At 40.9% G+C, this 12,794-nt stretch overlaps 2 protein-coding genes across 2 annotated transcripts; both read right to left on the reverse strand.

The window, feature by feature from the left end:
• Positions 1 to 4,306: 4,306 nt before the first annotated feature.
• On the reverse strand, positions 4,307 to 7,112 carry LOC135935245 (uncharacterized). The gene is made up of 3 exons (XM_065477426.1): positions 6,575 to 7,112; positions 5,214 to 5,811; positions 4,307 to 4,657 (listed from the first exon to the last, which is right to left on the reverse strand). Exons 1-3 carry the CDS (start codon positions 6,955 to 6,957, stop codon positions 4,370 to 4,372), a joined length of 1,269 nt encoding a protein of 422 aa, XP_065333498.1. The 5' UTR covers positions 6,958 to 7,112; the 3' UTR covers positions 4,307 to 4,369.
• A 1,290-nt stretch (positions 7,113 to 8,402) lies between these two features.
• On the reverse strand, positions 8,403 to 11,628 carry LOC135938124 (uncharacterized). Its single transcript, XM_065481684.1, has 3 exons — positions 11,152 to 11,628; positions 9,329 to 9,929; positions 8,403 to 8,766 (listed from the first exon to the last, which is right to left on the reverse strand). Exons 1-3 carry the CDS (start codon positions 11,532 to 11,534, stop codon positions 8,479 to 8,481), a joined length of 1,272 nt encoding a protein of 423 aa, XP_065337756.1. The 5' UTR covers positions 11,535 to 11,628; the 3' UTR covers positions 8,403 to 8,478.
• Between the last annotated feature and the right edge of the window lie 1,166 nt (positions 11,629 to 12,794).

Raw genomic sequence — 12,794 nt, forward strand, 5'->3', positions numbered from 1 at the left:
TAATTTCATCAGAAACCAAAGTTAGGGTTAGACTATTAATGAAAAGGCCAAAAATACTTCAAAAATTTATTATGTAGTATGTACTTCTTAAATATTAGAATTTGAATTTACCTAATTTTCTTTTGAATTGTTAATTTTTTCTAATTAAAGGATTTATGGAAGGAGTAAAACAACAATAATTAACCGTAAAAACATTTCATCTTCTCAATAAAATGGAACACATTCTTTTATTGCCGCCTGTTTTCTAGTATCAATCACATAATCAATTATAACAACGGCAATCAATGCGCGACAACTAAATTTAGCACACTTAATCACAAAACGAATGAAATTTCGTACTTTACCATAGAATAACTTAAAAAGTCTATCATCTACACTCTTAATTTCATCTAACTCATCTAACTTATGTATATATATTATATACAAATATAAACACACACTGTATACATCAAGGTGAAACATCTAACATCTCACTTCCCCCACGGAGTTTTAGCACTACCCAGCCAGTTTCGAGCTCTGCTTCCTGTTCATCCTTCAGCTGCAGGACGTCCTCAACCTTTGGTTGCTGGACGCCCTCAACCTTTGGTTGCTGGACGCCCTCAACCTTGGGCTGCTGGACGCCCTCAACCTTTGGCTGCTGGACGCCCTCAACCTTGGGCCGCTGGACACCCTCAACCTTGGGCTGCAGAACGCCGTCAACCTTGGGCTGCAGAACGCCTTCAACCTTGGGCTGCAGAACGCCCTCAACCTTGGGCTGCAGAACGCCCTCAACCTTGGGCTGCAGAACGCCCTCAACCTTGGGCTGCAGAACGCCCTCAACCTTTGGCTGCAGAACGCCCTCAACCTTTGGCTGCAGAACGCCCTCAACCTTTGGCTCCTGGACATCCTCAACCTTTGGTTGCTGGACGCCTTTAACCTTTGGCTGCTGGACGCCCTCAACCTTTGGCTGCTGGACGCCCTCAACCTTGGGCTGCTGGACGCCCTCAACCTTGGGCTGCTGGACGCCCTCAACCTTTGGCTGCTGGACGCCCGCAACCTTTGGCTGCTGGACGCCCTCAACCTTGGGCTGCTGGACGTTCTCAACCTTGGGCTGCAGAACGCCCTCAACCTTGGGCTGCAGAACACCCTCAACCTTGGGCTGCAGAACGCCCTCAACCTTGGGCTGCAGAACGCCCTCAACCTTTGGCTGCAGAACGCCCTCAACCTTTGGCTGCTGGACGCCCTCAACCTTGGGCTGCAGGACGTCCTCAACCTTTGGTTGCTGGACGCCCTCAACCTTTGGCTGCTGGACGCCCTCAACTTGGGCTGGGTGACGCCCTCAACCTTGGGCTGCAGAACGCCCTCAACCTTTGGCTGCTGGACGCCCTCAACCTTTGGCTGCTGGACGCCCTCAACCTTTGGTTGCTGGACGCCCTCAACCTTGGGCTGCTGGACGTCCTCAACCTTAGGTTGCTGGACGCCCTCAACCTTTGGCTGCTGGACGCCCTCAACCTTGGGCTGCTGGACGTCCTCAACCTTGGGCTGCTGGACGTCCTCAACCTTTGGCTGCTGGACGCCTTCAACCTTGGGCTGCTGGACGTCCTCATCCCGCAGCGGTGTGAGTGGCCAGGAGTCAGCCGCGCTGAGGCCGTTACTCCCGAAGATGGCATCTTCCCTGTTCCGCAACAAGTGTGGCATATTCAACCATTGACAATGCCTCACAATGTCCCAACACTCTTCCTGTTGTACTAATTGGTCGTAGTTGGGTTTCAGTAATATTTGCTTGTTCAAGCGCATCTCATTGACTTGCCTCCCGGGGCTAGCCAATAAATCGGCCATTGGTCGCACGCTGATAATGGGCATGGTGCGAGCTGTGAACAAAAACAAATGGATATTTATTTTAATTTGAATGATGTTTAAATTTTTATGGGGATCGAATCGGACGCCCGCAGGTATTTTTTTACCATAGACGTTATCCTCATCTTCCTCATTTGCGGACCGAATTTTTCAGTAAAAATAAATTGTTATAACCCCCCCCCCCCGTAAGTGAATTAGGAACTCATTTTAAATAAAGTATCTGAATTGGTCTCTAATTACTAATGAATCTAAAATGATGTGTTTATTTGAAGTATCTGCCAGTCAAGATGCGCTAGCTAATTTTGGGTCACGTGGGCAGCCGCCGTGACTTTGGCTAAGTTGGCAGTGCAGGAGAAAAAATTGTCTTTAGCCCATCAAGTCGTCCCAAACACTCAAAATTTACTCTTAAAATTTTCACAGCCGCCGTTTTAACGGTCATTGAAAAGGCACCTCTCGCCTCTACTGGGACCTATTGATGTTTGTGCGCGGGTAAAAGGAACTCCCATATATAATGACTATGAGCGACTACTACTTGGGACGATTTCGTTTTCCATTTTCGTGCTCTGAAATGTTAAATGCTGTTCTTTATTGCAAGGTACAAGGAAATATATTATTGAAAGGTGCGATGCTGGGGATGCGTGAAAAATCACGAGTAAACCGTTCTTGGATTATCATCTACAAATATCAAAAATCAAGTGATGGAAATTGTTATGCCGTACACCCAGTATTCTAAATAAAAATTGATTTTAAAAAGTTAGCAATCACAGGAAACGATAATTGAGTGTGCATTTATTTATACCTACAAATCGCAGTGGAATGGCAAAATTGGAACGGTTAAATTATCAGGAAGGAACAGTTGTTTTTCTTGCGTTCGAAGTTTAGTGCTATATATGGAAAAGAATAATGGAATCACGCACTTGGCCATGTTTAGTGGATGAGAATCCAAGAGCGCGCGGTTCACTCCTGATTTTTCACGCACCCCCATCATTGTCAAGCACACAAAGCGAGCGGATGCAAAGAGCCTGACCAGCGGCTACTTTTCGCGCCCCCTTTTTCCTGCACCTACATACTGCCTACATTCCTGCACGGGCTAGAAACACCCTGCAGGGAGGCTGCGGCGTTGCATGCTCGTCACATTTTCTCTCCTGGAATTTTTTACTCTTATATATGTATGTGTGTGTGTGTTATATATATATGCCAGCGCTAGTAATTTTATGTAGACGTGGTATTTAAAAACGCACTGCTCATTTTGAAAATTTCACATGAAAAAAGATGCTCTTTTCTTTTATGACACCCAGGTTATTATTTTGAGATAGAACATTCCTTCAGTCAGAAATTCAACATATATTCGGAAAAAAGTAAGAGATATCTTGTTTTTTGTCATTTTTTATCAGTGTATTACTGCTTACTTTTATTATGTACGTATGTAATTCACAGCTCCTTGCAAAAGTCGTTTCGCGTGAGCCAAAAATTTTAGAAATCTATATTTTCGATGTTATTTTCTCTGCGTCCAAACGGCAGGACCTGATCATTAGGAAAAAAAGCTTAGATCGGTATAACGGAATCATATCGATTACAATGCAATAAAATAATTTGCACGTACCTGATCTTAAACGGCGATGAAGGATGAAAAAAGGCAGCCGAAAAGTTTAGCCGAGTCCGAAATGACTGAGCAAAATGTTACTGGCCACGAGTTTTTTTGCGTCTGCTGTGATCTCCTTTTTACTATATATGTGCTCTGAGCTGTTTCTCCTTTATGAATGAGCTGCCGCTTTACTGCTACTGCCTAGAGTGCTTATAACGAGAGTGAGATGGCTAGGCCGACCGACGCGACACTGTGGCCTGCGCACTGCCGCTTCCCTATCTCTCCCCATGTTAAAATGCGCGCACGCGGTTGGCGCTACAGCTAAATTCATGAAGCCACCCGCGGACTTATTGGTGTCAATCGAACGAGCACGAGTCGTTTTATCATATAACTCGGAACCGAGCCTGAAAACAAAAGCGCTTTCAAAGGATTCCACCGCTGAAATCTGCCCATTTCCAGTCAACAAGTAGTGTATTTCACTTGTTGTCTGGTTGCCATGGTGATGCGTGCTTCGCCGACAGCCGCTGGCGCTCGGGTGCGATCGTCGCTGTCGGAGCTCGCAGCGAAATGGTTAGATTTCAGCGGTGGAATTCTCGAAAGCGCCACAGTCGCATCGGTCGGCCTAGCCATCTCACTCTCGTTATAAGCACTCTACTGCCGCTGCTTTCTTCCTGTCTTCCTCTCCCCTCAACAAAACTAACCCATATATTGAGTATCGATTTTTGAGAGTATAATTATATTGCATCGTAAGCAATTCAAAATAACAAAAATATTTTTTGACCACAATAGGTGTTGTTTTTAACCCTCTAACTAAAACGCAGTATATTTACTAGCCTATACTGATTTACTAAGAAGGAATAAAAGGTCTGAAAACTGGTCATCAACTTTCGTTACAAATAATTAGTTTTTATTTTGCCTAATTAATAAAGTCGCGTCCAGAGAGAATTTTCAAATCATGCCAAAGTCAGCCGCGAGTCTGGTCAGGTCGGCTAGCCGCTTCCTGCCCTCAGGGTCAGTGACGTCTTTGAACTGAGTGATATCGACGAGCGGCACAGGCTCGTTACCGTCGATTCTGTCCAGGTCCTGTACATCCTCGGTCTCAACCACGGAGAGCAGCACTAGCTCCAGCGCTGATGAAAAGCCCAGCCGGCCATTGACGCGCCACTGCTCCAGCAGCTGCTCCCAACTCAAAGGGCACTCGTCTAAGCCCAGTTCTTTGACGCTCCTGCATAGCACCTGAAAAGCAGGGAATTTAATTTTGATTTAATTTACACGATAATGCTTATTGAGATTGAGGCATAAAATTATTGAAGGTTAAAACTAAAAAATGAAAAATTCCAATTAATAATTAAAATTGTAAGAAGAGAATTTTAGTAAAGCTCAATATGTTTCATTCATTATTAGTAATTTTTACATAGATTAACAACAATTAATTAATCTTGAAAAGTTTCCAGGTGCTCAGGAAAAAATAGAAAATACTATTATAACATTTTTCTTCCATAGAACAGCAATATTATTATTTTTAACTGCTGAGTTTAATTTTAAATCCACGTTTTCAACAGTTTAAATGAATAAATTAACTTACCAAAATTAAGAACATATTCTTCCATAATTTCCATTATAATTTTTTTTAAAATATTTTACAATAATTAATCTCCCTTTTTTGCTGATAAATTTATCTAAAAGCAAAAATTGTAATTAAGTTGATACCAAAACAAGGGTGATTTGGGGATGAGAGCAATTAAATTTCACGATTTTCTGGTGGTAACAAATGGAAAACTAAAAATCTCACTTGGTAATAATCGTCGAGAATGGCAAGCATGCCTCCAGCATCAGCCCGCTGCTCTTCAGTGGTGCAGGAGAAGATAAAGAGACTAACGTCGGTCATGGGCGAGGCGTGTCGCATAATTTGGAAGTCGATCATCATGATCTCGTCCTGCCGGCCGAACAGGAAGTTGGTGGACCAGGCATCGCCGTGGTTGATTACCGCGGGCCCGACGTGCCGCATCGCGTCGCACATGTTTTCAAACAGCTTTTTTGCATCGGGACCGAACTCGAGGAACTTGCGCCAATAGTCGGTGCCTTGCAGTTCATCCTGCAGAGCACGCTTCCAGATGTTGTACAGCTTGAACATGTAGGCCTCGTAAAAAGGCGCGAGCGGTTGAGAAAACCACGGCTCTGGAAAGGCTTCGGCCGTCGACGCTAACTTTTCTGGCTCGAGACGCAATAGGCCGTACGAGAGGGCGTGGAAGCGGGCAAGGGTGTGCAGCAGCCCTTGCCTCTGCGCCACCGTGGGACCGGACACGCGGTCCGTCATCTCGTAGCCCAGCGTCTTCAGGTCCTGGAAAACGAGGAAGTCGTTTTCGCCGTCGCTTACCGCATGGTAGCACCTGCCAAATGAATGACACCGATTCAATTTTCTGGAGACGAGGTTTTTAAGATGAATTTAATAATAAGTTATGAATATAAAAATTACTCAGATGAAATATATTACTTCGGGTTTAAGAGAGTTTGATGTTAGAAAAATTAAAATTTGAAAGAAAATTTAATTACTAAGCATTTTCTACGGTTTTAATTTTCAAACGGCAGGACCGAACTGACCGAAGCTGTGAGTCGAAAATTCTCAAATAGGCCAAATATTCCAATTAAATTTATTATTTCCACTAGGGGGGTTAAGTTAAAACCGTAATATGTATATGAAGAGAAAACTTATATAGGATTCTATATACATTTTAGTTAGTTATTTGGTGAATTTATTAGGAGTTAGTTTATATAATAATTTCTATACAGGTATAATGTACAAAAATTAAGGACTGAATAAAAGCTCTTAATTTTAGAATTTGCCAGATTCTCGAAAAATGAATCATTTTCGCTTGATTTTGATTCATTTCGTTACAATCAATCCAAAGGCGTGCGAATATTGATGAAAAATACCCTAAATAAAGAAATAAATAAATCGTGTTTTTACAATAAAAGGAGTCATAATGATCGCCGCTTAGTTACATGCAAATTTTACTCAGAAATTTCAACAACAATTAATTGAAGAATATATTATAGATGGGATAGTAAATATCTTTTTCTGATTTTTCACAGCACCTAATCACTTAAATAAAAAAATCAACACCAGCAATTCATCATTTTTCTCAATCTGACCTGGCGATGGGCATGTAGGTGTCCACAGCGACCTTTTCAACGCCGCGCTGCTTGAGCTCAAACTCTCGAAACAAGGGTGCCACTTTGGTGAAAAAGAAGACCTCCTTTTCGAAGTAGTAGTCGCAGCGGAAGGTCTTACGCCTCACAACATTCTCCGGCATGCCCTTGGCAATCAGACTGAGCTCGGAGCCGTCCGACAGCTGCACCCTGATCCTGTAGACGACGCCCAGGTAGCCGGTGCCCTTGTCGGCACCCAGCTCCACCGAGTGGCCCACGACCTTGAGCCCGGCAGGCCTGCCGTCAGCCTCCAGGGCGCGCCGCACCGCATCCTCGAGCACCTCGATGGTGAACAGCTTGGACACAGAGCCCAACGTCAGCGACATCCTTCCTGCGTGAGGTTCACAGCCCGGCTGAATGATCCTTCATGCCGACAATCAGATAAAACCAGAGCAGAGAGGCACTCGAGGGCCGGCTGCTGGAGTCGATTTGTTGTTGATTTTTGGCTCTGGAGTGCCAGCTGACATCTCGGTTTGGAGCCGAACACTAAAATATACTGCGCGGTTTCGCATATTATATCTTATCGCAGCGGGCAATATTTGCGAATAATTATATGGAAGTAAATAATACGTGGTCACTGATATAATTATTATATAGAATCAATGTGCTACTGCGGTTTTATCTCAGATTTATTCCAGTGTTTTCTTAAAAGCAGATTCAATCTGGAGACTGCCAAATTGAAAAAAAATGAATAAAACAATATAAAGCTAAAATACAATTATTGAGAAATAAAGACAGATATACAATAAGAGTGATTCAAAAACTGTATGATAAAATGTGATTTTATTTTCGTTTGTTTGGTCTCTTTCATGTCAGTAACAAAAAAGGAGAAAAATAATGAGGGAAAAACGTGATAAGAAATAAAAATGCCCAGACTAAAAATTTCATCATAAAGAACCTCGTAAACACCTAGCGATAGTTGCGCTGGGAGGGAAACTGTGCCGCCGAGCAGTTGTTTGTTGCGGGGTTGCATGAATTATTGATCAACAGCGAGGGCTCTGAATTTTTGACGATTTTTTTTAGTACCGTTTGTACGTATTTGAAAACATCACAAGAGATTGTTTTTGAAAACCTTTTTCATCTATTTTTTTAATTCATTGAAGGATTCGTTCATGCATGAACTTTTTTGTTTTCTTGAATAATTGATTTTTTTATTTAATTAGATCAATTTTATCACAAACCGAATTTAAGGTTATATTATTAATGAAGAGGCCAAAATTACTACAAAAATGCATTATTATGTAGTTCTTAAATATTAGAATATGAATTTACCTAATTTTTTTAAATTGTTATTTTTTTCTAATTAAAGGGATTTATGGAAGGAATAAAACAACAAAATTTGAGTGTAAAAATGTTTCATTTTCTGAAGAAAATAATGGAACACATGGCAATGAAGGATGAAAAAGGACAGCCGAAATGTTTAGCGCGGAGTCGGGAAAGACTGAGCAAGAAGTAACTGACTATATATATGAGCTATGCTGTGATCTCCTTGCTACACTGTTCTCCTTTATGAATGAGCTACTGCCACTTTACTGCCGCTGCTTGTGCTCTTCTTCCTGGCTTCCTCTCCTCTCAATACAAAACTAACCCATATATTGGCTATCGATTTTTGAGAGTATAATTATATCGCATCGTAAGCATCATTAAAAATGACAAAATTATTTTTTGACCACAAGGTGTTGTTTTTAACCCTCTAACTAAAACGCAGTATATTTACTGGCCTAGACTGATTTACTTAAAAGGAGTAAAAGGTCCGAAAACTGGTCATCAATTTTCGTTACAAATAATTTGTTTTTATTTTGCCTAATTAATAAAGTATATCACTTGGTCGCGTCCAGAGAGAATTTTCAAATCATGCCAAAGTCAGCCGCGAGTCTGGTCAGGTCGGCTAGCCGCTTCCTGCCCTCAGGGTCAGAGACGTCTTTGAACTGAGTGATATCGACGAGTGGCACAGGTTCGTTACCGTCGATTCTGTCCAGGTCCTGTACATCCTCGGTCTCAACCACGGAGAGCAGCACCAGCTCCAATGCCGACGAAAAGCCCAGCTGGCCATTGACGCGCCACTGCTCCAGCAGCTGCTCCCAACTCAAAGGGCACTCGTCCAAGCCCAGTTCTTTGACGCTCCTGCATAGCACCTGAAAAGCAGGGAATTTAATTTTGATTTAATTTACACGATAATGCTTATTGAGATTGAGGCATAAAATTATTGAAGGTTAAAACTAAAAAATGAAAAATTCCAACTATAAAATAATTAAAATTGTAAGGGAATTTTAGTATATAATAATTTGTAAATAGATGATGAACAACAATTAATTAATCTTGAAAATTTTCCCGGTGTTGAGGAAAAAATAAAAAATATGGTATTATCACATTTTTCTTCTATAGAACAGCAATATTTTTATTTTTAAACTGAGTTGATTTTTAAATCCACTTTTTAAACTACTGTATTCAATTTAGATATTTTTTTTAAATTAATAAAAAACTTACCGAAATTAAGAACACATTCTTTCACAATCTCCATTTTTAAAAAAAAAATTTAAATGTAACGATAATAAATAATCACTTTTTTTCCTAATAAATTCATCTAAAAGCAAAAATTGTAATAGGGTGATGCCAAAACAAGGGTGGTTTGGGGATGAAAGAAATTAAATTACCGATTTTCTGGTGGTAGCGCAAATGCAAAATTAAAAATCTCACTTGGTAATAATCGTCGAGAATGGCAAGCACGCCTCCAGCATCAGCCCGCTGTTCTTCGGTGGTGCAGGAGAAGATAAAGATACTGACGTCGGTCATGGGCGAGGCGTGTCGCAAAATTTGGAAGTCGATCATCATGATCTCGTCCTGCTGGCCGAACAGGAAGTTGGTGGACCAGGCATCGCCGTGGTTGATCACCGCGGGCCCGATGTGCCGCTTCGAGTCGCACATGTTTTCAAACAGCTTTTTTGCATCAGGACCGAACTCGAGGAACTTGCGCCAATAGTCGGTGCCTTGCAGTTCATCCTGCAGAGCACGCTTCCAGATGTTGTACAGCTTGAACATGTAGTCCTCGTAAATAGGTGCGAGAAGCGGTTCAGAAAACCATGTCTCTGGAATGGCTTCGGCCACCGGCGTGAACTCTTCTGGCTCGAGACCCAGTAGGCCGTAGGAGAGGGCGTGGAAGCGGGCAAGGGTGTGCAGCAGCCCTCGCCTCTGCGCTACCGTGGGACCGGACACGCGGTCCGTCATCTCGTAGCCCAGCGTCTTCAGGTCCTGGAAAACGAGGAAGTCGTTTTCGCCGTCGCTTACCGCATGGTAGCACCTGCCAAATGAATGACACCGATTCAATTTTCTGGAGACGAGGTTTTTTAGGCTGAATTTAATAATAAGTTGAAGAAAAAAAAATACTCAAATGAAATATTACTTCGGGTTTGATGTTAGAAAAATTAAAATTTGAAAGAAAATTCAATTATTAAGCATTTTTTACGGTTTAAACTTTTCAAACGGCAGGACTGGAGCTGCGAGTTGAAAATTCTCAAATAGGCCAAATATTCAAATTAATTTTATTATGTTCACTAAGTGAAATCTATAATATCGTTAAGCGTCCGGAAAAAAGTATATATGATATATTGTAATATATGCGAAGAAAACTTGCAGGACTCTATACGTTTTAGTAATTTAGTGATTTTTTAGCAGTTTAAATAATAATCTTGTGGCGCCTTCTCGCCACTGCTGTCCTAGTAGTAACTACTATAGTTTGCATTTTAAACTGTATCGCCATGTGGCAGTGTAAAGGTGTGCAATAAGCTTTGCACCCTTACTACCCCTTCTCCCCCACTTCAGCAGTCGAAACGAAATGTTCTCTCTCCGGCAAGGATGAGATTTAGTGCGAGAAAATTCTATAAAATTTGATCTCAAATTATTCAGACCCGCACTACTTACGGGGTAAGAATTTATCTAACTTTATAATAATTGTAAATGTTTGAAATTGATATTTTCGTGTTTTTAATTATTAATTGAATTGTGATTTTAATTATTTGTACAATTTCACAGTCCTAGTCTTGATCTTGATTCCTGATCTTGAACTCTAAATAAACAAAATGATTTCTACCAAAAGACGCATTTCTGTCACGGCTCCTCAAACCCACAATCTCTATACAATGTACAAAAATTTAATCAGGACTGAATAAAGTTTAATTTCAGAATTTGCCAAATTTCTAAAAAAAAAATGAAAAATCTAAGTTTTTGTTAAATCATTTTTGCTTGATTTTGATTCCTTATTTCGTTACAATCTATCAAATGGTGTGCGAATATTAATGTAAAATACACTAAATTAAGTGAAATAAATCGTGATTTTACAATAAGGAGTCAGTGATCGCTGCTTGGTTAACACGCAAAATTTTCTCAGAAGTTTCAACGACAATTATTAATAATTGAAGAATATTTTGGAGCAAAAGCAAAATAATTTTCTGATTTTTTTTGTTCACCTGTACACTGAAATAAAAAGGTCAACACCAGCAATTCATTATTTTTCTCAATCTGACCTGGCGATGGGTAAGAAGGTGTTCATAGCGACCTTTTCGACGCCGCGCTGCTTGAGCTCAAACTCTCGAAACATGGGTGCCACTTTGGTGAAAAAGAAGACCTCCTTTTTGAAGTAGTAGTTGCAGCGGAAGGTCTTGCGCCTCACAACATTCTCCGGCATGCCCTTGGCAATCAGACTGAGCTCGGAGCCGTCCGACAGCTGCACCCTGATCCTGTAGACGACGCCCAGGTAGCCGGTGCCCTTGTCGGCGCCCAGCTCCACCGAGTGGCCCACGACCTTGAGCCCGGCAGGCCTGCCGTCAGCTTCCAGGGCGCGCCGCACCACCTCCTCGAACACCTCGATGGTGAACAGCTTGGACACGGAGCCCAACGTCAGCGCCATACTTCCTGCGTGAGGTTGACAGCTCTGCTGAATGGTCCTTCATGCTATATAATCAGTATAATCAGATAAAGCCAGCAGAGGGGCACTCCAGGGCCGGCTGCTGGAGTCGATTAAATTTGTTTGTGGATTTTTGGCTCTGGAATGGCAGCTGACATCTCGGTTTGGAGTCGAATACTAAAACATACTGCGCGGTTTCGCATTATATATCATATCGAAGCGGGCCATATTTGCGAATATTTATATGGAAGTAAAGAATACGTGGTCACTGCGATATAATTATATAGAATCAATGTGCTACTGCGGCTTTTTATCTCAGATTTATTCCAGTGTTTTCTTAAAAGCAGATTCAATCTGGAGGCTGCCAAATAGAAAAAAATGAATGAAACAATAAAGCTAAAAGTACAATTATTGAGAAAAAAAGACATAACTACATATACAATAGTGATTCATAAAATGGTAAAATATTTTTTTTATTTTTGTTTGTTTTGTCTCTTTTATGTCAGTAACAAACATGAGGGAAAAACGTGATAAGAAATAAAATAGCCCAGACTAAAATATACGTCACAAAACCCTTGCGCTAGGAGGAAAACTGTGCCGCCGTGCAGTTGTTTGTTGCGGGGTTGCATGAATTAATGCTCAACTGAGCGCGTGTATTTTTGACGATTTTTTTGTGTTCCGTTTGTAAAGCATACATACTTGATCTTGGTACATCACATGAGATTGTTTTTGGTAACCTTTTTCAACTATTTTTTAATTAATTGAAGGATTCGTTCATGTATGACCATTTTTGTATGTTTTTGTTTTCTTGGAAGAATTGATTTTTTATTTAATTTAAGGAAAAACATGTTTATTTTACAATTTACAAATAAAGAGACAGGTAAGCAAGACTGACGTTTATCACATCTGATTTAAAAGCACTATAACAATTTTATTTTAAAATTATGTATCAAATGCAATTGTATGAGGTCAAATAATTTTGAATTAGAACGTTCTGATTTGCTAACGATGCATGCAGTTGCAACAAGACTCCTTTTTAGACGATTTTAGCAGAAGAGACGATTTTAAAGTGAGGGTGTTAAATTGTTTCATTCGTGACGATTGCGGGAGCTGTAAGAAAAAAGAGATTATTGTCTAAAATTCACAGCAATATTATAACATGACGTTATATTCATGGTTGATTTGGCTCAAGACAAACAAGACTGTATTTCATTTTCAATAAGTTAATTAAAAGACCTGAATGGTAAAAATGCTGTAAATAAG

Source organism: Cloeon dipterum, chromosome 2 (assembly GCF_949628265.1).
Source record: "Cloeon dipterum chromosome 2, ieCloDipt1.1, whole genome shotgun sequence".
NCBI classification, from domain to species: domain Eukaryota; kingdom Metazoa; phylum Arthropoda; class Insecta; order Ephemeroptera; family Baetidae; genus Cloeon; species Cloeon dipterum.